Source organism: Notothenia rossii (genome assembly GCF_949606895.1).
Source record: "Notothenia rossii genome assembly, chromosome: 7".
Classification (NCBI taxonomy): domain Eukaryota; kingdom Metazoa; phylum Chordata; class Actinopteri; order Perciformes; family Nototheniidae; genus Notothenia; species Notothenia rossii.
Window position 1 is genome coordinate 15,114,022 of NC_136905.1, and position 26,820 is coordinate 15,140,841.

The following is a 26,820-nucleotide window of genomic DNA, read 5'->3' on the forward strand; positions in this document are numbered from 1 at the left end:
AATTGACCAGCATAAGTAAAACATAAATAAATACGTGAAAAAAAATAGGAATAAATAAACACAAGAAAAATCAATAAATACAGGAATAATAAATGTGGAAATAAATACACGAATAACTAAACACAAGAAAAATAAATTAATACAGGAATAATAAATACATAAATGTGGAAATAAATACAGGAATAAATATACACAAGAAAAAAGAAAAGAAATACAGGAATAAATAAATAAATGTGGGAATAAATGCAGAGAATTTAAATAAACACAAGAAAAGGAAAAAAAAGTACAAATACAAAATACAAGTATTTCTACATTTATTTTCACTTACATTTATTAAAGTGCAGTGTCTTCGCCCTGCTGCTGCAAAGTGGGAGCAAAGTTTCGTTTTTACAATTAAAATTAAAATATACTAACATGTCCAAATTGCACATATAAACCAGTGTTCTTGTTTATTACATTCCTTTGTGCACGCTATTTTTCAGAACATTTGTACGTTACACTAAAAAGTGGTGGGGACATGTCTCCAGCGTCCCCAGCGCAAATTAAGCCTGTGGCTCCATGGTTCGAATATGACGGAGTAAAAGATGTACCGACCATGGTACCGACCATGAAGATGCTGGGCGTGTGCTGTTTGATAGACGTCTAGTTACAGCCAATAGGAGGGCAGTAGTACCACGTGACAGGAAGTACGCAACACTGCCACGCGGAGGTTTATATAAGGTTCAAGCGGAAGCGATAGGTCGCCATTTCATTTTGGGGTTGTTTAGTGGTGTAACAGTGGAAGTGCAGCGTAAACAGTGGTGGAAAAATTGGATTGTAATAACACTCCGCCTACAGGCCAATGGAAGCGGCCGTCAACCCGCATCACGACAGGTAAAGCGCGCTGTAATTTCTGTTCACACCTTTGTGAAATGAAACGATTTAAATGTTTTGAAAGAAAGACTAACGTTAGCTTTGAGTGCATCATTTAACATTAGCTACGTTAGTTACCGTTAGCCTCTCGATAACAACGCTAGCTTGTCAGCAAACGGTTGTCTCTGTACAGTGCCTTGTTTAGCTTGCTTTTAAAGCAGACTATCAAAACATGGCTTGCTTGCTTCATTGCAGCTAAATGTGTTTGCACTTTATGTGCAACCCTTTTCTTTGAGCTTTTAGCTTCTATAGAGAGCTCGCATAAAGGGAGGCAGGTCATGACAGCTGCAGCCCCATCGGCTGGTTCCCCGCCCGGCTTTCTGTCAGTCGGTCATTCATCGCTCAGACACCCTGCAAACACTAATCCCACTGCTCATGTGACTATCTCAGAACATAACTGGAAGTGTATACAGTCTACCACATGCTTAATACACATATCTTGCGACATGTAGCAGCCCCACATGAACCGATTTGTCAGGCAGTGTTGCCGTCCGGTGGCGCGTTAGCTGTTAGGTTAGCTTCATAGCTCCTGTTCCGGTGCTATAACGTTTTATGCAGTGGAGAATGAGTGGGATCGACTAACGGAATCACAATGTAGCTTTTCCTAGAGCATAATAAGGATTTCTTGTTCTTGATTTGACATTAACTTTCTCCCCATTATTCGTTTCTGTCATTATGAGGCAGTGTTTACAAACAGTGAGGGCGGGGCGTCCGAACCACGCGATCACCAGCTGTTGAATTGTAAAACCAAGAGTCTGACTATTCTTTGTTTTGAAAGAAAACAACGATGTTTTTTAGCTCTATTGTGTGAGAACTGAGACATTTAAGTAAGGCTATACGTTTATGCAATACAGGTTCAAAACACAAAGCCACATTAGTAACCTGCAACTGTAAATGTTAACTAATTAATAATAAAACAGTAGGCTATATCGTATATTAAGACGTTAGGATTCATGCAGCACGATTAATTCTCATGACACGACGTAATAGACTGCATTTAAAAATAATTTACTGTAGAGTATAGTTGATGAGCTAAGAGGATTATTGATGTGGGAAAAGTATTCTTAAGGTCAACTGTCAATTGAGGCTCAGTTGTCATTACCTGACTATATCATTGTATTAACATTGCATATGCTCAGCCTTAAACACTGCAGTAATATCACAACACCTTGAAAGAGGGAAACGTTGTTGTGTCTTTACCACAGGAGTCAAGAACATCTACAAGGTCCTGCTCATCTTATTTTAATGCTTCGATACACAATGCAATGCTTCCAAACATTAAGTGTGCAAAAGGTAAAGAACTTATAAAATGGCTCTAAGGTTAATTCCCATGGAGCAATCATTTTCTACAGCAATAACTTAATGTATATTTATTTTTAATAGCAAATGTTTACAGCACAAAATATCGTCTGTGTCACGACGCACGACACATGTTTGCCAGACATTTTTTTAAATAATCATTTATATACTTTTTGTTTGTGTGAAAGCCACGTTATTGAGATATATATATTATTATTTTTGTGGTAACTCCATGAACACAGAAGCACCACAAAATCATTACCAGTAACCCCTGTAAAAAAAAAATGAACGAATACCAAAAAGACAAATATAGCTACATTTTCATTATTACAGTGATTAAGATTTTCTAGTGCATTGCCAGTAAAAAATCTCAAAAAAACGAATAAATCCCTATTGTTTCGTTTAAGTTAAAATCACATAATACTTGATAAATAATCTGGAAAGCTTAAATAAATTAATAAGTTTGACTGGAAGTTTATATTGTATGTTTTCAATACACAATGGCTCATGTTTTTCTAAATGCTAATGTGGTGCAGCCTCTCATTGTGTCGCTGGCATTCTGAATGATGTAGAAAAAATGCGCTCACAGGCTTTGCCACAGCTTGTGTGTCAGTGGGGCAAGTGTGTGTCCCAGGGACGTGCACAGACATTTGGAGGGACTATTGCTCTAAACTGGAAAAAGGCACCCCCCACCCCCTCTCATCTCTACCCCTGAAGGCCAAGCCTTGTCTTGCAAGATATATTGTGATCTCTATTAACCGGAAGATGATCTCTCTGTTTTGCTGCCTCTCCCTTTCTTTTGCTGCTTGCATCTGCGAATCTGCTACTGCAAAAGCCATGTTCAATGGATTCATCTTATATTTATTCCACCTGGTCATGCCAATCATGTGCGATTCACTGCAGCAGTGCTTCTTCATTCTTACTTTTGCCTGCCTCCACCTGTTTACACCTCCAGACTTCCATGTAGAACAGTGCTCCTCAAAGTGTGGTCCGCGGATCACTGGTGGCCCATGAGCGCCCCCTAGTGGTCCGTGAGTATATTGGTAAAAATGTCACATTTGAAATAAATAAATGTAAGTTTTCCGCACTCTCGTGGGAATATCTCCGCAATGGAGCGAGGTTACGTTTCACTTTTGATTGCATGATATAGCCCAGCGCAACACCTTCATCACACATGTTGCCACTTGTTTGTACCATTTTCAGGCGATTTGTAATCTGTTCTAGAAAAATGATGTGTTTTTTGATATATGTGGAGTTAGGTGGTCCGCGAGTGACGTGTTTTTTTATTGGTTAAGTGGTCCTTGGTATGAAAAAGTTTGAGAAACACTGATGTAGACCTACTCTTGTACTTATCGTCATTCTTAAAAATGCGACAGCTGAAGCAGTATAGTACATAGCATCATTCTGTGGAGAATACTCCAACCAGGGGTTTTCATCATACCATTGGCCCTGAAAAGACCTCCCATCTTGATTTTTTTTTACCAGAGGACGACAGGGTCCAATTGAGTGGGGGGGTTTTGTAGCTGTAGCAAAAAAACTAATTATGAAGGTTTCACTCTTGTGGACTCTGATGTTACTGCCTCATTCTCCATCTCTTCCCTCTCAATCTCCATATCCTCCCCTTGCATCTCTTTGTCCTCAGTTCCTGTCTCTTCATTCTCAATTCCCGTCTCCTTGTCCTCACTTTCTGTCTCTTTGTCCTCACTTCCTATCTCTTCATTCTCAATTCCTGTCTCTTTCTCATCATTTTCAGATTCTGTCTCTATCCTTTCTTCATTCTCGAGTCTGGACTGTTCTGGGCATCATTGTGTTTTGTCTCAGGCTCACCATCCATCAAATACAATTAAGCGAATGTTTTAGAGCTCTTTATAAGTGTTCAAATAATGAAAGCATTATTACTGTTGTGATCTGCTTTTCACACTTGGAGTTCAAAGCTGGAGCTGTCTCCAAAAGAAACATTTCACATATTCGTATTCTTAAACTTAGAATCAGAATTAAGTAACATATACACTTCATTCGTTACGTACAAGGATGACGGTCAAAGACAGGTGGACCGAACCTAAGCTGTTAGTCGGCATTGTTCAACTAAAATTGATTACGCGGCTGGAAGTACATCAAACTTGCACACTCATTTTAAAAGGCATCACCCGAACGTGAATATCACCGGTACCAAAAGAAAAAAGACTGAGGTGCAAACCCAACTCCCACTAGCATTTAAGCCTCCGCCACTCGCAAAAAGTTCAGACCGAGCCAAAGCTATTACAAACGTCAGATATCCTTATGTTCCCATGTTAGCAAAGCGCTACATGGCTGTACCTGCTGCTACCTCTGTCCCTAGAAAGGGTGTTCTCCACAGCAGGCGACATTGTTAGTGCCAGCAGATCTGCCCTTTCGGCAAGCAATGTGGACAAGTTAATTTTTCTTAAAAAAAACATGAAAATACAATGACAAGCAAGTCATAATGTCAAACTGGCTGCTTAGGTGAGTACTAGTACAGTACAGTTCAAGTACTGATTATTTCAGTTCATCGAAATGCTGCACCTTAATGTTTATTTTTTTATATTTTGTATGAGTGAATATTACACAGTTTAATAATAATGAAAAACCCAAAACAAATATTTTATGTTTTGTGAGTACTAACACAGTTAAGTTCAAATAGCCTACAGATTATTTCAGTTCATCGAAATGCTGCACCTTAATGTTTATTTTATTATATTTTGTATTTATTTGATAATAAAAAAATAAATAAAAAAAACTTTATGTTTTGTGATCATTTTTTCTGCTCGAAATGTTTGTGAACCGTTACACCCCTACTGAACACTAGTGCAGTAAGTTACGTTTTAGATTGGAAAAGGTTATATCCAGTCACTCATGTGAAAAAAAATATGTTGCCTACTTGTATAGAATATTTACAACCTGTTGTAAAGCCTTTGTGAACCAGTTATCTGACCATCTTATCCATATTATACTACAGCTATTAGTAGTATTTTACTAGATCACCAAGCTCTCAAATGCGCTCTGAACGGGAGGCTTGGGGTTAGCCCCCAACAGAGAAATATTAACTTCACTCAGCACAGATAGAGGCTTGGCATTTATCACTGATTTAAATATTTGTTTTAATGAGTTATTAGTGTACTCGAACTTATGTAGTTGCTTGACATAATCACAGTGCTTCACCTGCTGCTGCCCTGGCACCTTTTATACAGCTCTGCAAAGTTGCAGTCCTTTTAGCTGCCTCCTTCAGATATCTCTCTCTCTGCTTCAGTCTCCTCTGTCTTGAAGGCATTCTTAAGCACAGAAATGTAACATTAGGCTATGCATAAAATAACCAAACGATTATTACATTAACTCATTTGAACAGTAATTCACATCATCTCATAACAAAATAAGCTAAGGCGACTACTTGCATTCAGTGACTTGATTTTTTTAAATGAAAACAAGGGACATTTTTAGTTTTGCGGCCCATATCTCTTAAAAATATGTAATGTTATAACTATTAAAGAAAAAATGTGGACAATTCTGTTTCAATATAGTTTGACCATTGTAACTGCTGTGCAGACATACTGATAATAAAATATATAGCCCCTCCAAATGTCTGTGCACGCCCCTGGGTCTTTAACACATCGGCACCAATACAATATGTAAAACATGTAATCACACACATAGCGATATAGAACATAAATAATAAAAACTTACCTGGTTTAAAACACTTTTGTGGTCATACTGTGGAATGAGTTCACACGAGATATTCATTCAAAAATGTTGCGGGAAATTACATATAAGAAGAAGGAGGAGAAGAAGAAGAAGTAAAATAAATAGCAGAAGAAGAATGAGGCTGCTAACATGGTGAGGCTACAATAATGGTATTGCTATGAACAAGCACCACGCCATTGACACATCAACTGTGATTAGGGGTGGGCGATATTGAAAAAGATAATATCACAATATTTTTCAAGCAGTGCACGATAGATGATATTTATCACGATATTTTTTCATGTCGGTTATTATGGTTATTTTTCAAGTTACTTAACAGTACAACCACCTACAAGGTAACAAAAACTAAAATAAAAGGAGTAACAGACCAAAATACCATTTCAAGCTGGTTTTAATTCTGCAATGAATCCCTGAATGAACAATTCAACAGGAATTTTGATATGGCTTCCTCAGTGTTCAAGTAGGTAGGCCTACACCCTACAACAAACGTTAACACTGGTTTCTTCACCAGGTAAAGTGCACTCTCTTGCTAAATAAAATAAAACATTCAGGGCACAGTTTCTCAGTATAAAAATTCAAGTTCTGTTTTAGGTAACATTAATAAACATGAAAAGGAGAGTAAAACACAAAACATCAATGAGGAAAAGTCAGTGCCAAACAATTCAAATGTAAACTTTAGACTTGAAGTGCAATCAAAGACTTTAGCATAACTGAACATCTGTTTAAAAAGGGAAAAAAAATATAAATACCTTTTATTGATAAAATAAAATATAAGCCAACAGAATCAACCAAGACTATAATAAATGAAGTGCAATACTGTCTGAATCCTGACTAGACAGCATGGTTTTTACTAACCGTTATCAGTATTTAGTTACTTCGGCATCATTTTGAAACGAGTATTACAATTTAATCATCAAATAGGTTCATTTTGTCATAGTTGGTTTCCACCACAGTATTTGCATGGATATAAACCCCGCCCCCTCTCCAGCGCGTCCTGTTTGAGTGACAGGAGTAAACACAGCTGACAGCCACGGTGAAACTCCAGCGATTAGAGCGATGAGAATATTCGCATCGCGTCCGTTGTGAACGCAGCATAATGCAGTTCAGAAACCACTGTTCTGACGCTTTTAAAGCAACTTCGAGATTTTAACAGTATCAGGGGCACGCAGGCCATGGAGGCCGTAGGACGTAGAATTACTTTCGGGGCTTCACGGCCAGACCGAGGGGCAATGACGTCATGGCCGCCGTGAAAATCCTACCCTGCACTCGCAGCACTCACAGTGAGTGCACATTCTATGACTGAGTGACTCTCTGTATCACGATAGATATGATATCTCTGAAAAGGCATATCTGGAGACCTAATATCGTCTCGACGATATATATCGTCGTATCGCCCACCCCTAACTGATACCATTTTATTTCACCTTGCTATGTATTCATAAAGCATATTTAAAACGGGTACATTTCCGGGGACAGATTGAGCCGGGAATTGGCCACCAAAGCCAGGCAGGCATTTGGTATGATCACCATAGCCATATGCGGCCGGACTCGGAGGACTTTCCTTTGCTTCCAACTGTCAGATTGTAAACAAAGTCACGCAGAGCGCTGGCAAGGTGTGTTTTATTGCAACGAGACGCTACAATACTAATTGTGGGCTTATCATGTTGATTCAGCCACAATAGAAAAAAAGACTTTTGCTCTCTCCAGAGGGGCAGGTCAGCCAAAGAGGGAAAACGGGCCAATGCCCGGGTAACATTAGCCCGTACCTGTGCACGTCCCACTGTGTCCTGAACTCTGGGTGAGATTTAACTTTTTCTAAATCTGGTTCATGTGCTCTGGGAAGATAAAGTGGAAAAATGGAACAACAGGGTTTATGGTGACATGATGACCTCATCTAACTTCATAGACAGAGAGACTTGTTGGGTCTATTTACAATTTGTCCATGTAGTTGTGTAAGAACCACAGCTAAGTCTGAAGAGATGCCTGATAAGTTGATCTTTAGAGTCTCTTTTCTATAACTTAAGTTCTTCAATTCCTTTTGGGAAATGTGTCCTTTTTCAATTCTACAAATTCTTAATGCTAACTGTACGAGTTCTGAGCAGCTGTACTGCCCAAGGACAAACTCAAATGTTGAGGCCACAGTGCCTCAAATCAAGGGCATTTGCTGGAGTATCCCTGACATTCATTCTTTTGTAAATAGGAGGAAAAAAACAAACATTGTACCGACAAGAGCATACTTTAGATTTGAACCCAACGTGCCCTGCTTATAAGGACCTGTTTTAGGAAAGTATTTCAAGTATTTATGTGTTGGATATTCATTATGTATTAGCTTTATTGTTTTGTTTATTAACATTAGTAGTTAGTTGTGCAGTAACCTTGTGCATCATTGCAGTTAACAAATAATAAAAAACAAATATGAATCTCATTATTATTATTACTATTATTATCATGAGTGTCAGGAAATAACAAATATGTAATTCACGATCCTATTGTTTGTCTGTACAACACATCCCTAATGCTAAATCCCATCATTATTTTCCCATGATTTATAATGTATTAATGAGTCAAAGTAAAACAAATATATATATATATTTCTTTTTTTCTGGATTTATGTGATGTATAAGAGATATTGGGGTCTTATTAGACTTATTACAAGTTAATGTTTTTTTAAGAGTGAGGGGCCATGCTCTGGTTGTTCCCATGTCTGTGCTAAAAGTAGCAGCCTATTGATAGAATCTGAGTTTCCCAGATGACGGATCGCTGACTGGGAGGACAGAGCCATATTCAGTTGTCATGGTTCAGTTGAATAAAGCATATAAAGGCTGCACTTTATGACAATACACTTTTTCCATGGACGTGGGTAGCAGATTTGTGAATCAATGGCTGCATCAATGAGGTTAACAAAGGCCATACAGTACTGTGAACTTATAAGTGCAATTTCTTTCACTAGCCGAACATTCATTCTTTCCTCCTAAATATGTGTTCACTGTTCTCCTTTTTATATAATCTCTAAAAAAGTGATTGCAATTTCATTCTAACTTTAAAATGAGCTAGCATCTTAGGTCCTGCAGGTTTTTTCTGATTGTTCCCTCTTATATTTATCTCATCCTCTTCGTCTCCTCCCCATCAGCTCCCTGGTTGGGTTGTCCGGCGGCGGGATGGACCAACACAGTAGTTCGGGCAAACGCATTCGTAAGCCCTCCCTGCTGTACGAAGACTTTGAGAGCCCGTCTTTGCCGCACACGATGCCTCAGGGTCCTCCTCCCCCACCACAGCCCCCGGTGAAGGATCCCAGCCGGCCGAGCCGCATGACCAACCAGCTGCAGTTTCTCCAGAAGACCCTGATGAAGTCACTGTGGAGGCATCAGTTTGCCTGGCCTTTCCACGAGCCTGTGGATGCCTACAGGCTTAGCCTCCCAGTGAGTTAAACGCAAGCGCATCAGACTTTCCCTTTCTTTTTTCATTTGATATCTGTCAAGTTTTATTTATGTCTCTGATTTGGTCAATTTGCCAATGGTCAAATGCTCCATCATTTTGTTTAATAACATTTCTTTGTCTTTTTCATTATGTTTTTTAAGGATTACCATAAAATTATCAAACAACCCATGGATATGGGGACCATCAAGAAGCGCCTGGAGAACAATTACTATCGAAGTGCAAGTGAGTGCATACAGGACTTCAACACAATGTTCACCAACTGCTACATCTACAACAAGGTAGGTTATAAGGTAAAAAAAAACAGATTACATATCATGTGAACCTTACCCAGACCTGGGATAACAATTGATTGTATAGACTCAAGGCACTGGTAACATATCCTAGTTTTAACGGACGATAAAAACTTTAATGTTTTTTGATGATCGAGGCCCAGAAGCAGACCTGGAGGTTTACTTAAAGTGGACCTATTAAGCCATATTGGAAAAATATATTGTAGGGCCATACCTATACAAAACATGTCTCTGAAGTTTTTTGCTGAAAATACCAAACAGATCATCCATTGTAGCCATGCCTCATACTGCTCATACCCCTCTTTTGCAGCCCTGTTGCAAACAGGCTGATTCTGCTTTAAATGGAACAGCTGCTGCTAGCCACGCCCCTTTGTAGCATCATGCAGCTTTCCCCTGCTACTGCTAGAGAGAGATTTCTACCGGAAGAAACTCAGCTAAACGCTGCGGTGATTAAATGCCATGTTATGCTCCTAACCACTTCAAGCTTTATTTCTGAAACAGTATGGAGCTCAAACCTTTCTCTCTTGCAGGGTTTATCACAAGGACATTACGTTGCACATATTCTCTGATACTGCTCATAGCTTGACATGTTCTTTCTTAAGTGTTTACCGCTAGAATAGTGCCTATATATATATATATATATATATGTATACCACCAAAACCCTTTCGAGGGTTACAAGAAACGAAGTGAGTAGCCTACGAGATTGAAGCTGGTCAGATAACGAACGAGTAAATGAAAACAGAATGAGGCGGAGAAGTGTGTGTGTGTGTGTGTGTGTGTGTGTGTGTGTGTGTGTGTGTGTGTGTGTGTGTGTGTGTGTGTGTGTGTGTGTGTGTGTGTGTGTGTGTGTGTGTGTGTGTGTGTGTGTGTGTGTGTGTGTGTGTGTGTGTGTGTGTGTGTGTGTGTGTGTGTGTGTGTGTGTGTGTGTGTGTGTGTGTGTGTGTGTGTGTGTGTGTGTGTGTGTGTGTGTGATTAAAATATCCCCATTGCTTTTACAATAAATAAACATTGAATGTGTTTAATTGAATAGTAAAGGGGTTTAACGTTAGTAGCAGGTTGTGTGTGAGAGAGAATAAATAAGACAGCCCAATATTTAAAAAAATTGTTATTCTTTTCCCCCGCATATTTCACAACTTTCCACATATTTCGCAACTTCCCGCAATTTCACCGCATAAAATCACATAAAAACCCCGAATGTTTAATCGCATAATCAAGGATTTTAGCCCGCATAATCAAGGATTTTAGCCCGCATAATCAAGGATTTTCCCCGTGTTTTTCTGGAGGGTCTAATATATATATATATATATAACAACTTTACTCTAAGCCTCCAGCAGACATCCTGCTGAATACACAGACACACAGCTGCGAGAGGGGATTCAGCTAGACTACTGTATACGGAGACGATAGGTTGGGACGTGTCACGTCGGCCGGATGTCGCCAATGACGTTATAGGAGCGAAAATTCTGGATCTGCTTGTTAGCACACTCCCCCTTTTTAAAAAAATTTTTTAAGAGATGTGGGTATGGAGGAAAATAGAAAGGGTTTTGTTTTCTGACACTTTTTGAGTTCCCTGACACACCGGGGACACATATTTATGTATTAAAGACATCAAAAAGTGCATTTTGTATAATAGGTCCCCTTTAAGATTTGGAGAAAGGGACATTTTACACCTCTTTATTTCCCATGAGAAAGGGGTTATCCAACACTTTGCAAACAGAAACTGGTCTGGGATGCTATTTTAAGTCATAACATAACCTGTGCTGACTTGCATGTACTGCATTTAACTTGTTATTCAAAAGTGAAAATGGAAATGCTAAGTTGACAAAGAAACTAATGACATCAGCCTTCCCAACTCAAACATGTTGCTGCCTCATAAGATTTAGGGGAGATCCATTACTTGTTTTAACAAATAAGACAACTTCTCTGGAAATGTACTAAACTTCGGATGAAAATCAAAGATGCATTCAACGATTTCTTTAATAAATCTTCGATAGAGAGTCAAGTATCATGACCGTGGTTGTAATAATTGTAGTTGTAAAGAATCCCAAAGAGAAGTTGATTCTTTCTTAGCAGCGAGGGTTGATTCAGATAATTCAAAAATCCTTTTCATCCATGTTCCACTGTTTTTACCTTTTTTGTTATTGATTTAATTTGTAACATATTAGAAACAATGTCAAACTCCAGAACAAATGGCAAGAATTTAGGAAGTTGTTCCAAGCAAATGTTTGGTCTTTTTTCAGACTGTTCATGATTTGTCCATCATTACGACACTGACTTAAAGGTCACATGTCATGGCTATTTCCACTGATCATAATTCCATTGTTGAGGTATACTAAAATAGAAAAATACTGTGCAATTTTCCAAACTCACATTGGTTTCGCATACAGCATCTCTGTAAAGTATGTGTATTCAGCAGTATTCACTTTCTCCACTAAACGGCTTGCTGCAGCTCCCCCCCCCCCCCGCCCCCTCCCCCCCTCTCCCTTCCGTGATTTCCTTGTTTAGCGATACACAGCCAAACACAGCCAAACTCAACCTGAACACACACAAAGTCACAGCCGAAATAAAAACAATAAGTGTGGCTTGATATTGAGTAAGAAAAAGGTTTATAGGTTGATAAACGCTGTGAGAATGGGTCTGCAGAGAGAATTTTGCACGATCCCAACTGTCTGTTATCAGCCTGCAGCACAGAGCAGAAATCAGCAGGGCTGCCTGCACTGAGTGTGTGTGTGGATTGGTCAATTTGGACCAATCAGCGGGGGCTTAACGTAATGGCTCCGTTGACGTAACTTAACGGCTCCACGGATTGGCCCATTTAGTTCCGGAAGAATCAAATGGATGATGACGTCATGATGACGTTTCACCAACGAGGCGTTTTGGGGAGGTATTTTCTGTTTTAGAGTTTTACTCGCTAGAGGGTGTACTTTGAGGGTTTTGACTCTGCACACCGTTTACATGCAGAAAAACCTTCATAACACACAAGGGGACGGGTAATAACCGGAAAAGCATGACATGTGACCTTTAAAAACTGTATTCAAATACATCTCTATTCCAAGAAAAAAAAAGTTTTTGTTTTACTGTTAAGGCTTCTTAATAGTGTGCTAATGTTTTTATAAATTGTTTCCTTGGGTAGCCGAACGACGACATTGTGCTGATGGCCCAGCCCTTAGAGAAGATCTTCCTCCAGAAGGTGGCCCAGATGCCCGAGGAAGAGGTTGAGCTGCCTCCTCCAACTCCTCGCAGCAAGAACAGCCGGGGAGGAGGTCGCAAATTTAACTGTGAGTTTGTGACTGTGTTGCAGATTTTGAAATAGTTTCTATCATAGCATTCATATAAGCAGCAATATTAAAGAGCATCTTGCAGGTTTTGTTTTTTTCTACATTTATGCTTAAACTTGCTTGAAAATTACAATTAAAAAAGTGAATGTAGGATTTGATATGTTTTAAGAGACATAAGGGCAGGAATTCAGAGGGAAAGGAGCAATTTTGAGCTCTGCTCTTAAAAACGGCTTTTTTTTAAGGTCATACGTCAAACGCGTCATATTACATCATAAAGGGTAAAAATCTCCACTCTCTGACCGCGGGTATAGTTAGTAGTTGCGTTGAGTTGAGCGGTTGTGTTTTAGTGAGCTGGTATTTTTCGGTAGTTTTACATTTTATTTCAGCATTTGTAATCATGGTGCAGTATTGTGTTTGTGCAGGTTGCACAAATACCAGCCTGTCAGGACATCGAGTCCACAGTAAAAAGGACCGGAGCTAGCATTCGTTCCTGGGTGCGTTGTGCATCCACCTCCCTGCAGCACATACTCTCCACAGCTTTATCAGGAAACCGTATTACATCTCTCTCCCCACCCCCTTCGCTGCTCTCTCTCTCTCTCCCCTCCGGTACACGGCACCGTAAGACGTAGTGTGGAGTTGCATTATGTAACGCTGTGGTGGCTGTACTGCTCCAGCCGTCTCCTTTGTGTTTGTTTGTTTCCCCCTGTCTGTGTTGTTTGTGTGTGCGTGGTGGCTGTCACTCCTGGCTCCCGGCTCAACCTCCACTCACCTGCTGCAATCAGCTGTGCACCCTCCCCGACTACACACCTGCTTTCCATCAAGCCATTTACAACGGCATATCAACGGAGGTTCCACAACGTTTCTCCGCCAGATCGTCAAGTATCAGCCGTATCTCGCGTCTCTCCTCCGGTACACAGCACCGTAGTGTGGAGTTGCATTAGGTAACGCGAGATACGGCTGATACTTGCGCATTAGTTTCTGTTATGGATCAGTATCAACAGTCCTGCCAGTAACGTTTCTATATTATCAATGCTACTTTAGCCTGATATATGATAGCTAACTTCACAATGTTGTGATGTGACGTTAGCTAACATTCTGTAGCTAACGCCGGTCACTCACCAAGATAGCTGCCCAGTTCTCCACTGGTTCTCTTCACACCAAAGCTCAATTTCTCTCCGATGGCCGTTATTTCTTCTAATCCTTGGCTGCTCCTGGTCTCTTGGACGCCTAGCAGGCTCATAATTATAAGGTTGTGGTCCGTCATATGCATTCGAATATTCATGTTCAACTTCTTCTGTGTCTTCTGTGTCGAAACTAGCATTGGGATCCATGTTTATTAATACGTTACACCGGCCGCTCTCCCCCTTGTTTCCCCCATGTTACATCACACGCGGGAGGTCACGTGCCGAGGCTTTTTTATGCGGAGGTGAACATTTCTTATAAAAACGACGCCAGATGTCACTGTAGTGTATATTTCTCTATATTTTTTTGAAAATCTAGTGTATTCATCATTTTCCTACACATTTATTCACTGGTGTCTGTGGGACCCGTTTTTAGTGTTTACTAAAATAAAATATATGCAATTTAATAATTTTAACCTGCTTTATTTGGGGGTGGACCTAACCTCCTCTAGGGGGGTCTGGGGGCATGCACTCCCGGGAAGATTTTTTTTTTTAAATGTTGAAGTGAAATGCATCAATCTGGTGCACTTTGAGCACAAAATGAATTTATGGATACAGCTCTCAACACTCATATGAAAGGGAGCTGTATACTTTTCAATAATACAAACATCTTTAGAATATGATCAACCAATAACATCATTTAAACTTGTTTTATTCTTATCTTATGTTACCTAGTTAGCATATATTTAACAAACGCTTGCTTGGCGATCTACTTATTGAGGGCTTGCGAGCTACCGGTAGCTCGCGATCGACGTGTTGGAGACCCCTGGTCTAAAGTAAAAGACAGAGAATCAGCACTTTTGAAACAGAGGGGATTATGGGATGCTGCAATGCATGATCTGTTTGGTATTTGGAGCCAAACACTTCAGAGACATGTTTTGTATATATCTGATACCTATAATATATTGATGAAAAACAGTATAATAGGGGACCTTTTAAGATCATGCATGTCCCCAGTGATATTTGCTTTACTCTTAACTTTTCAATCTAGGGCTGGATCCCATCACTTAAGTTGAATATTTGTCTCTCCCCAGCGAGGGCTCAGCAGGTGCCGGCAGTGTCCCAGTCAGCCTACTCCCCTTCTTCCTCGGACACGGGGGAGTCCATGCTGGCCAACTCTCCCCAGACTGTGCTAACCAAAAGCCTCCCACCGGCCAACATCATGAGCCTGCCGCTAACACAGCCCACCACCAAGGTACAATAAACTCATTAATGTTATTTATAGTTAGCAACATTACTCAAGTCTATGACATTTAAATGAAACAATGAATGACAACCGAGAGCAGTAAGTGAGGCTCTTGCACATTCAATTTAACACAAATGTCTAGGGTGGGGTTGCTTATGGGGCTGCTGAAACATGTAGTGTATGTATCTTAAGGGAATATGATGAAGATGGACTTAAACCTTAGTATTGTGACATCCACACTTTTTTATTTCTAGAAAAAAGGTGTGAAACGTAAGGCAGACACCACCACCCCCTCCACCATGGGATTAACTGTGGGCCTGTCAGGAGCAACACACATGGTGGGTCTTGGGAAAGGAGGCCACGGGGGCCAGGTCCACGACACCTCCATGCACTCCATCTCTTCCATGGGGGGCATGAGCCTGGAGACCCCACCTGGGATGGGCCTGGTGAGGAGCCCTGGAGGTCCCATCCTTCTCCAGCCAATGATGGTGGGCGGTGGACGCAGAGTAGGCAGCGGACGCCCCATCAAACCCCCCAAGAAGGACCTGCCTGACTCAGTCCAGGCTCAGCCCCTGAAGAAGGGCAAAATGAGCCCCCAGCTGAGGTACTGCAGCGGCCTGCTGAAGGACATGTTGTCAAAGAAACATGCAGCGTACGCCTGGCCGTTCTACACCCCTGTGGACGCAGCTGCACTGGGACTTCATGACTATCATGATATCATTAAATGTCCCATGGACCTCAACTCCATCAAGGTGACTTGTTTTTAACTTTTTAATTACTGAATTATAACATATCAAAACACTTTTTTTTTTACAAGATTAGTAGGGAGTTTAGGGGCAGTTTGTTTTAAAAAGTCCTGTGCGAAAACACATTTTAAGTTCCTGTACTTTACTGTAGGATGTAGTAAGTAAGGGATAATGTGCAGCAAGGCGGTCATTATGGGTAAAAGAACACCCGACAGGCAGATCAGGATCCCGACGCGAAGCGTCTACAGCCAAACTGTATACAGTTAAATCGACCAAACTTCTTTGTGCAGATGTGAGCGTCCTTAACAACGGTCAATAAATCCTTGACAGCGGCCTGTCTGTTCTGGATTAACAACGTGTCACGTGTTCTGAATTGACCAATCAGAATCGAGTATTCAACTAAGCCATGTAATAATAAATAATAAAAAAATAACAAAAAATACATTTTAAAATAAGTGTATGTTGTGTCCGATCTTTCAATATAAAATTGTTCTTTTAAAAAACATATATGATAAAATGGGTTATTTTTTGTAAATTGGCAATTAGTATTAAGTATTATTGAACTGATAACTGGAAGAAAAAAAAACATTTCGTTGACGTTCTAAAACTGTCTGTCTCTTCATCAGAGGAAGATGGACTGTCGGGAATACAGAGACGCTCAACAGTTTGCTAGCGAAATCAGACTCATGTTCTCCAACTGCTACAAGTACAACCCACCCGACCATGATGTTGTAGGCATGGCACGGAAACTGCAGGTGAGCTTATCTGTCCAATTGTACTTTATAATAATAATAATCAGGCCTGAAATAAAAGTGCAACAGACTGAAAAAACCCTTCTCTGTGACAGTTAATCGCTCATTTTCTCCCCTTTCTTAACGTTTCTTTATTTGCTTTCTTTTTGTGCCCCAGGATGTGTTTGAGTTCCGATTTGCAAAGATGCCAGATGTCCCACATATGGATCACTCAGCCATGTCAATAAGTGGCAATCCATCATCATCGTCTTCCTCTTCTTCCTCCTCCTCGTCCTCATCATCCTCCACCTCAGAGAGTGAGCCCAGCAGTGAGAGTGAAGGGAGTGAGAGCAGCCCTAACTCCGACTGCGAAGAAGTGCGAGCACATCGCTTGGCTGAGTTACAGAATCAGGTGTGCACACAAGTAAGTCCTTTAGTATTGGTTAGTCATCTTTGATTACAACATATTGTATGTGAAAACAAACTTGTAGATACGTAGATAATTGTCTTTTTAATGTTATTTTCTGATCAGCTCAAAGCCATGCACGAGCAGCTCGCCGCCCTCTCTCAAGGCCCCATCATTAAGGCCAAGAAGAAGAAAGAGAAGAAGGACAAAAAGGAAAAGGAGAAGAAGAAAAAGAAGAAGCTGGAGAAGAGGAGTCGAACTGAAAGAAGCAGAGCTGGCTCTGAGGAATGGAAAATGCCCGGCAAGATCCTGAAAAGCAAGTCTGCCAAAACAGTTGGCTCCCAGCCAAAGAAGAGCCAGGGGAAGAAGAGTAACAAGAATAGCAAGTCAGTAGTAAAATAATGACCCATCCTAAAGAAATACCATCAAACCGTATCACGTTTTCACTTCAAAGAGTTGCTCAAGCTACAGTTACAAACACGCAATCTTGTATATTTCATGACTTATTCCGAAAATCAAGTAGCTCACTATAATGGGCTTTTGTCCTGACTGTACTGTATGCTTCTCTTGATTCTGCAGGCCCACAAAGAAGCCCTTCTACCCCCCACCGCCCACATCCATGCTGCCGCACTACGACTCTGAGGAAGAGGAGGAGTTTGTGCCAATGTCGTACGATGAGAAGCGCCAGCTGAGTCTCGACATCAACAAGCTGCCGGGGGAGAAGCTGGGTCGTGTGGTCCACATCATTCAGTCCAGGGAGCCTTCCCTGAGGGACACCAACCCCGAGGAGATCGAGATTGACTTTGAAACACTGAAGCCGTCGACACTGAAGGAGCTGGAGCGCTACGTCATGACCTGTCTGAGGAAGAAGCCCCGCAAGCCTTACGGTGAACTAGGTAAATGAAGCAATCAAATAACAGAATATCTTTGTTTCAATAATGTCTTACGGAGCCCCTAAAGGGACATGAAAAAAAAAAAAAAAAGAGAGATCGAGATCTCGTTCGCCAAGGAGTTACCGGTGCGCCAAGGAGGAAGTGGAGCGCACAGGAGTTATGTTTACGTGGGGACTCAGACTTCATTTTAAGGACATTTTGGCCAGGGGCGTGTGGTGAAAACGTAGCAGCGTGGGGTTACTCCAGAAGGCAGCGGGACGTGTAACTCAGAGATAAGCAGCACCAGCGCTCAAAGAGCTTTTACGCACCGCCAACACTGTGTTTACCTTCATTCGAACAGCTAAAGAGTGACCGCAGGCTGCTACGTTTTAACCACACACACACACACACACACACACACACACACACACACACACACACACACACACACACACACACACACACACACACACACACACACACACACACACACACACACACACACACACACACACACACACACCAGGGTTTCCGTTAGCTGGTAATTACCGGTTTTTAGCTGGTCAAATGTATTAAAAACCGGTAAATTCAAAACCTGCCGGTCAAACTGTCCGGTAATAATTAGGGATGCTCCGATGGATTGGCCGCTTATCATTATCGGCCGATATTCACTCTTCTTTGATCGGTGCTCTCTATAAGGGCCGATCAGGAGAGCTGGATCTGATCGATATGGACATAAGCGCGAGTGAAGTATAACCGGACGCAAGAGAGGGATCAGATCAGCTGCTGCAAAATCACCTTAAGCCCCGCCCACTGTTTAGCACGCTGCATGAGAAACTGACGGGCTGTCAGGAGAGAGGGAGGGAGAGAGGAAAAGAGAGGATCCGTTTCTCCTGTGTTATAATTCAAAGTTAATGTAAACTTTTTAATAATGTACTTCATCTCCTAAAAGTAGTTTGTTTGAATGTAATAATTATGTTTTTTGTGGAATCATTTATTGAACTTTCGATCTGTTACGATTATAAACTGAAGCAATATAAAAATGACTCCCATTAACTGAGTTTTAAACATCAGCATATCCGATTATAGTCCGGTACCTGCTAACGGAAAGTCTCCTACACAATTATTATTATTATTATTGAAACATGTTTCAAATTTGTCCGGTAAAATAAATTCTGTCCGGACATTTGACCGGAAACAAAAAATCCTAGCGGAAACCCTGACACACACACACACACACACACACACACACACACACACACACACACACACACACACACACACACACACACACACACACACACACACACACACACACACACACACACACACACACACACACACACACACACACACACACACACACACACACACCTCTACACACACACACACACACACACCTCTACACACACACACACACACACACACCTCTACACACACCTCTACACACACACCTCTACACACACACACACACACACCTCTACACACACCTCTACACACACACACACACACACACACACACACACACACACACACACCTCTACACACACACACACCTCTACACACACACACACACCTCTACACACACACACACACCTCTACACACACACACACACCTCTACACACACACACACACCTCTACACACACACACACACACACACACACACACACACACACACACACACACACACACACACACACACACAGACAATGTTCAATTGAGCGAAATGAGGAATGGCTAAAATGCATGATCTGTTTGGTATTTTGAAAAATAAAAAGTATAAATATGCCTTATATAGGTATGGTCCTACACTATATTATTCAAATATAGCATGATAGGTCCACTTTAATCTAAAGCCTGGCCTGCTTTTTGAGCAGTAAGAGACTTGTAGTCTTTACAGGTAATAAATGTTCAGATGGCCACTGAACCAGGAAGCAAGCTGTGTTTATTTAAGGGGCTAATGACATTGCAGAGCGATGTTAACTAGGTGGAGACTTTCACAGCTCTGTCTGTGTCTGTGTTTCAACTGCAAATTAGGTTGTATTGAACTGTCAGACGTCTAACAACAGAAATGTTTCTAAAACCAAAAGCATGTGCTTAAAGCCCCAAAATGCTCAATGGAGCTGGTGATAATTCTCTAAAACCTTGTCACTATGTGCAACACTTTCATTATTTTTCTCCTTTAGCCAATGTTTATTAAAAATATTCATTAGTACAGCCTTACGTACAATACAACTGCAATCCTCCAGATGAATGTTTGCTTAATTTAGTCTAAGACTCAGCCTAAAGTGCTTGTGAGAAGTGTTTAAATATGCACAAAATATGTGTGAAAAATAATTAAATTAAAAAAAACACAAAATATCGCATTTTTCAAACTACTCCACAGACTTCTCAAAAGTCTGCTACCCTGCATTAGTCATCCTAAAAAGCTAGACCACACACAAAGTGAATTGTATTTACTCTGAGTTAAAACCTTTGCAAAGTCTGACATCACCATCTCCAGTTATTAAACTCCCTACTCAACACATGTAAGAGCTTTATTTATTTTAAGAACTTATATAAACTCTTTGATACAAGGCACACTTACACACACACCTCTACAAACATCAAACTGCCCGATTACTCCCCCTTTTATTAGTTCTGTGCAGGGGCGGACTGGGACTAAAAATCAGCCTGGGAATCTCACCCAGCCCAGCCCACATAAACTGAAACGGTGGACCCACTTCGGTACCGGCCCATCGGGATTCGCCCTGAACGTCCTAATGGCCAGTCCGCCACTTGCTCTGTGTGTATGTGTTCTGAGTGTTTGTTTCCCTATAAAACAGCTGCGGGCAGCAGGTACTCTGAGAGTCACGGACATTAATTCTTAGATCCAAGCAGACTGGTTTACAGACTCTCCTGTTTTGCCAATCCGGTGCTTAAACAAATAGCTCTACACCCCCTGGCCGAAATGTCCGTAAAATTAAGTCTGACTTCGAAATATATCTCAAATAATGTATGCACTGTCATTTCCCCACATAAACATAACAGTCTGCAATGAAATGGATGTCTCCTCCCTTGTGCTCCACTTCCTCCTTGGCGCACCGGTAACTTTAAAAAAAGTCGGGATAACGGGTTCGTTTTCTCGTGAAAAAAAAAAAAAAAAAGTATTTCATTTTAATTTGTTTAGTTAGCCTATCATCCATCCTTACTATGGCATTTGCCACTTGATTGACGTACAGGTAAGCCAGCCTGAGTTGTATTGTGCCATACGGGTTCATGCAGTTATGAGGGGGCCTCACCTCCTCATCTGAAGCGCAAATGTGGCGCGCTATTATCCGCCGTTTAGTCCACTAGCACCCCCCCCCCCCCCCCCCCCCCCCCCAGCGGTCAAAGTGATGTCAAAGTGATGCGAAGGCAAATTACTTGGATATAAATAAACTCCCAGAATTTTGCAGCTTAAATTAAATGTTGTGATTGTTTAGCTGCAAGTTCAGCTACATCATTCCTAAGAATCAATGGAGTGACTATGGTTGAGCATTAAAATAGAAATGCATTACATTGGGCTCATGATTGGAGATCATCTATTAAAAACAACCAATAAAAGAAAACAAACATGTTCAACTATAACAGGAGGTGGCAGACATGAACATGAAGCAGCTGAACAGAAGATGGAAAAGATTAAAGCAAGCTAAATTAATAGTAGGAAATGTACAATGGCAGCATGCAGAATGTATCTACAGCTCTTTTGGTCACAGACTAATATGCCTGATATTGAGTGTTAGCATTACTTATCTTTCTTTGACTTTAACATTCCTTCCAAGACTTCTCTGAATCCCAAAACACTCCAATACACTATAGTCTGTTAACGGCATTACTCTGTGGATCACAGGTCCGTAACAACGTTGTTGTCTTTTCAGTTTCAGCAGGAAAGAAAGGCGGTGTTGCCATGTCTAAAGAGGAGCTGACTCTGGAGAAGAGGAGGGAGCTGGAGAGGAGGCTGCAGGACGTCAGTGGGCAACTCAACTCTGTCAAGAAACCAACGAAACCTAAAGGTAAGCACTCTCATCCATATTTGGTTTGTGCATGTCTTCTGAAAGTAAATGTTAGATGTAATCTGTTTCTTTATTATTGTGCGTTTCCATTAAATATTTTAGAGGGTACATTAAAAGCTCTATCTGGTCTTTCAGTATTTATTAACTCGTACTCATTGTTCTGTCCTCAGTGGAGAAGCCCAGCGTTGTGGAGACCAACCCTCAGCCCGCACGCCTCAGTGGAAGCAGCTCCAGCTCTGACTCCTCTTCCTCCTCCTCCTCCTCCTCCTCCTCAGACACCAGTGATTCAGACTCTGGTTGAGACCCTCAGCCCTGGCTAACAGAGAAAAATGCTAATAACTCAGGGACTTGGGCTGGCCCAGGTCACAACAAACCCTGGAACGGCAGTGGGCTAAGATATTAAACACATAGAAAAACAGTGGCTTTGAATGTGGGAATGAGGGATGAGAAACAACGTCTCTCTGGATAACGCTAGAACCCAGACTCTAAATGCCTTGGTTTCCCCCTCCTCCCCTTTGTAAATATTTGTACAAATGTATGTTTCTTTTATAAAGAAGAATTTTATGGTGATCCCCCAAAGAGGGAAACGGATTTTAAAAAATGTGGAAAGATTGGCCTTACTCCAAATCTGCTCCGGCTGGCCTTGCGCTGCCCTCTGTGGAGAGGGAATGGAAGAGCGTTTATTTATTTGTTTTCTTTACCCCCATTTCCTCAGACAACACTGGAATTTGAACAAGCAATCTTTTTGGTCTCAAGCCTTGCTTCTCTAACATCTGGCCTTCTGTTCCACTTGATTTTAAAATCAACCCCTAGACTCAGCCTTAATCATCTAGGTTGTTTATAATATTTCCGTTATTTGGATAAATAATATATTGTTAAGGAGCTCTAAGATTCCTTCCCAGGAGTTATTAGGTCGTAGAAAAACAAACCTCTGGTATTGGACATTTAAGTATGACTTTGGTTTGAGTTCTGAATCATTCCTCTTGTGTTTACAAACATTTCTCTTGAAGTTAAATATCAGTTTGACATTGAGCTTTTAGCTGCAGTATCTTTGTATGGCATGTTCATGTTTTTAAAAGTAAATTGGGTTCATGGTACAGTATAGAAATGAATTAACATACTTTAATTACAAAGTTTGCAATGACGTAACATACTCATTCAGTTGGTATTGATTTTGATGGCAGCACTAACTTTCTGATAGTCCTCCAGCCATGTTGGACTGACTCGTCTTATAAACACGGCACTAGTTGATTCTGTGTTCAGTATCTGAAATCAGCTCTTTACTGTTGTCCACATTGCTCTTCATTATGTCAAACTGTAATTGAAGTGTGTATCTATTCCTAAGAGCTGGACACAGGCTTCTGAATGTTATCTGATTGTAGTGCAGGTTTCTAATTTCCACATGAATTTCCTGAACATGTGAAGTTGCATAGCTGTTTCTTGAAGACATCTGTAGCACTTAAAAACTCAGTGAGAGATTCTTAAAGAAATCTTTTGGCTACTCCGCACTTACTGGAACCAATGTTGTTGAATAAGTAACAGCAAAAGTTTCCTATTAAGAGAAATCAAAGTCCTTACAGCCCCATTCATAGTTGAAGCTGTTGTTGAATGTTCAGTAAAAGAATATATGCTTGTATATACTTCAACTGTATTTACTGTTACTCAAATTATTGTATTTCTGCTGTTCTGTCCTTATTTTCTTTTGAGTTATGTTGTTTCCTTTTTACACGCTGTTATTTCTCATTCCAGTCTTAGTTGTTTACTGAAGAGAGTTCACAGGAGCATCGCTGCCTCTCAGAAGCATACCTTTCCTTTGACAAGTGTGTTTATTAAAACATTCTCTTCTGTAGTAAAACATTGGCTTTTTTCTGGAATCAATGGAAGTGATAGTTATTCATGTTTAGTTTCTCAATTGTGAAGATTACCAGCATTTTGAATCAATGTATATTTTATATCCTTCAATTTGTTTTAACTGAAATTAGCAACAAATATATTGGAGAAGTGATTCATTTAACCACCCTGTGCATTAATGAAAGTCACATGCACACAAAACCCCCTCATTTATGTGATTTTGTTATTTTTAACTACAGTACAGTACAGCTATACAAATGCATATAAAGACATCGGAATATACTAAAGTATATTGTGATATACATTTATTGGGTCCTTCCATAGCTTTAAAAAGGCAAGTCAACCCCTGTAAACTTCGTATTTTAAGTGAAAAAGGTGAGCCTCTCCTGACCGGTGCACATATTGTAATTATGATTTTCCTCCACTAGGTGTCAGCAGTCACTCATGTCAAAATTGGAGTTGCATGTGTCTCTTTGTTTTCACTGAGTTAAAGGCATTGATCGATTTGTTTGAACAGGAAGTCATCTCCCCCATGTGAATCCAATGGTGTGAGTTTGGGAGGAGCTGCAGGCAGTGAAACCTGCACAGTTTGGTGTGCAGAGAATATGAATGAAACTCTTCACAGTGCTTCTGGTTATTTGTCTTTCCAAATGCACTCAAGGTATGTTTTTGAGGAATGATCAAAAGATTTCGGTCTCAGGCTGTGGAGCTGCAAATACAAGTAAAAAAACACAACACGCCTCCGTACAATAAAAACCAGTAAAGACTAAGAGTCACACTGGTTTCATCTTATCTACAAATGATTGTATAGCATAAGCCACATGTGTCTGCCATTACAGATCTCTCTGTACAGGTGGCTATGCATATCAGGTGATATCTGACTGAGTATGGCGACAACATCACAGACATGGTCTATGGTAAAACAACCTATGAAACCATAAGCTTTTCACCATGTATGACTCGTGTTGGAAAGTATAGCCAGGGTTGGAAAGAGCACACTGGACAGAAAACGTACACGTAGACCTTACCTGCTTCAAAACATTGAGAAAAACGTACCTTTTTAGACTGGCTTTTAATATGAGATTAGTGTTGGCCTAGTGTTAAATGTTGTGTTGTTATTTTGTAATCTCCGAAAGCGTCTTTGAGCACTTGGGCTCTTGATAACTCAAATTATTATTATCATTTCAGATTCCTATTCTTTGTTTCCACTGAAGGAGGTTTTAAAGCAGGATATTAAAGTCCCAACATTGCCACTTTATTGGCTTAATTAGCTTTATTGGAAAAGGAAACCATTGTTCTCCCCTATTCTGTAATTAAATGGCTTAAAGAAAACTGTTTAGCCCGTTACTCGCTCTACACCCAGCAGGTCATTCAGCTAATTTTTTCTCTAATCACTTCTACTCCAGTGCCTCCAGTTGTCAAGGTCCATCAGACCAAGCATTGTGGGTTATTTCCTCAGGAAGAGAGGGTGATCTGGCTGAGAGACAGGTCGAGGTCACCACAGATGTGTCATTTACAAATATCCTGGCCAACAGGGACTAGTATATAGATATATTATATATACATCGTTATAGCTTCACTCTAACCTGAGCTCTTACCGGGGGGAGAGGGTGAGCTGCAGGGGGGGGGGGGGGGGGGGGGGGGGGCCACACCTGGGGGTGGAGGGTGGTAAGGATTAGTCCGGAGGAGAAAATATACTCAGGAGGTGATAGATTACCTGAAACGTAAAAACTGAGTAATGTTACTTTTTACTCACCATGTTTCACTTGCTTCATCACCTTTTTCAATGCCATACAGCCAAATGAGTGGAATGTTTCATCTGTAATGAACAAAGCTATTTTTCTCTTTTACTCTAAAAGTTGTGATAATATTGTTATTGTGAATTATTTTGTCCATGATATCTATGTAGTTGATATCTGATATCATTACAGCCTATTCCGCAGTTTCAAAAGAGTTCACCATGACATAAATATATACATTTAGGAATCTAATAATTATGATAACTCAGATCTAACATGAACACAGCATTATAGCTGTGATGGTGAGCAGTTGGTTAGTTGTCTTCACCTTTTAACTCCCTTCAGCCTCAGACATTCCCCCCTGTTACTTGTGGTCGTTCATATATTTCAGCATCACCTGACCTCCACACCCATCGACTCACCAGCTCACCTACTTCCCTTCCATTCATTCTTCACTACTCACAACAACATTAGTCCTTAATGCCAGCCAGGCAGCACCCACTCCCTGCCAGGTTGTCGTTGTGCCCTGTGAAGCCGTAGTGTTCCAACTGCTGTTTTTGTTTGGCTGCCTGCCTTTTCTTTTCCCCGCTCCCCCTTTTTGGATTTGTTTGCCTTTGATGATTGACTGCCTGTTGGCGACTTCTTTACCTGCTCTTTCCCTGAGCCTTGCTTTTGAGTCGGAATATCTACTGCCAAAACCATGACATACTCAGTCTGGGTGACAGAAGTTTTAAGAGCTACATTGAACAGCTGACATGTGAGATTTTTTAATGGAAGGAGGAACAGTGTGATAGTATGGGAAAGTAATGGCTGGGAATTACCAAATGAACAAAGGTGAATACGGGAGAAAGGTTGTCATTGATCTTCAGCAAACGCTTCATCAGATGTTAACTGCAATAGGGTGCTGTTTCCTGGAACATTTCACATATCTTATCCTTACCCACAGCTGTGTGTTGCTATGTTCAATAAAACATTTTCCATGACGAAAAGAAAACTTTACTTAAGAGCACACCTCTCACTCTGAAAGTGTATTGGCTTTTAGATGCGGCTAACTTTAGCTTCCTGTAACTTTACAGTATTTGATTCCTGGCCTATAGGATAAGTTACTAAAAGTGATTACGGTCATTGTTTCATTTAGAC

The 26,820-nt window shown here is 40.7% G+C and overlaps 1 protein-coding gene across 4 annotated transcripts; it reads left to right on the top strand.

The window, feature by feature from the left end:
- Positions 1 to 482: 482 nt before the first annotated feature.
- On the top strand, positions 483 to 23,945 carry brd2b (bromodomain containing 2b). 4 transcript variants are annotated; one of them, XM_079692115.1, is made up of 12 exons: positions 483 to 873; positions 9,056 to 9,344; positions 9,504 to 9,653; positions 12,788 to 12,932; positions 15,148 to 15,308; positions 15,554 to 16,051; positions 16,672 to 16,800; positions 16,955 to 17,188; positions 17,309 to 17,568; positions 17,762 to 18,078; positions 21,956 to 22,090; positions 22,261 to 23,945. In XM_079692115.1, the coding sequence occupies exons 1-12, from the start codon at positions 842 to 844 to the stop codon at positions 22,389 to 22,391; spliced, it is 2,481 nt and encodes an 826-aa protein (XP_079548241.1). In that variant the 5' UTR covers positions 483 to 841; the 3' UTR covers positions 22,392 to 23,945. The 4 variants fall into 4 exon arrangements, with proteins under 4 accessions (XP_079548241.1, XP_079548239.1, XP_079548242.1 ...); XM_079692113.1 differs by having other exon boundaries at positions 488 to 873; positions 16,955 to 17,200; XM_079692116.1 differs by having other exon boundaries at positions 489 to 873; positions 9,504 to 9,641.
- Positions 23,946 to 26,820: the final 2,875 nt, after the last annotated feature.

What these genes read in the sequence shown, in the direction of transcription:
- brd2b (XM_079692113.1), top strand. Translation starts at nt 842, where the DNA reads ATGGAAGCGGCCGTCAACCCGCATCACGACAG. An exon ending in ACAACAAGGTAGGTTATAAG is followed by an intron (nt 9,654 to 12,787) that starts GTAAAAAAAAAC and finishes TTCCTTGGGTAG; the next exon opens with CCGAACGACGACATTGTGCT. An exon ending in GAAACCAACGAAACCTAAAG is followed by an intron (nt 22,091 to 22,260) that starts GTAAGCACTCTC and finishes TTCTGTCCTCAG; the next exon opens with TGGAGAAGCCCAGCGTTGTG.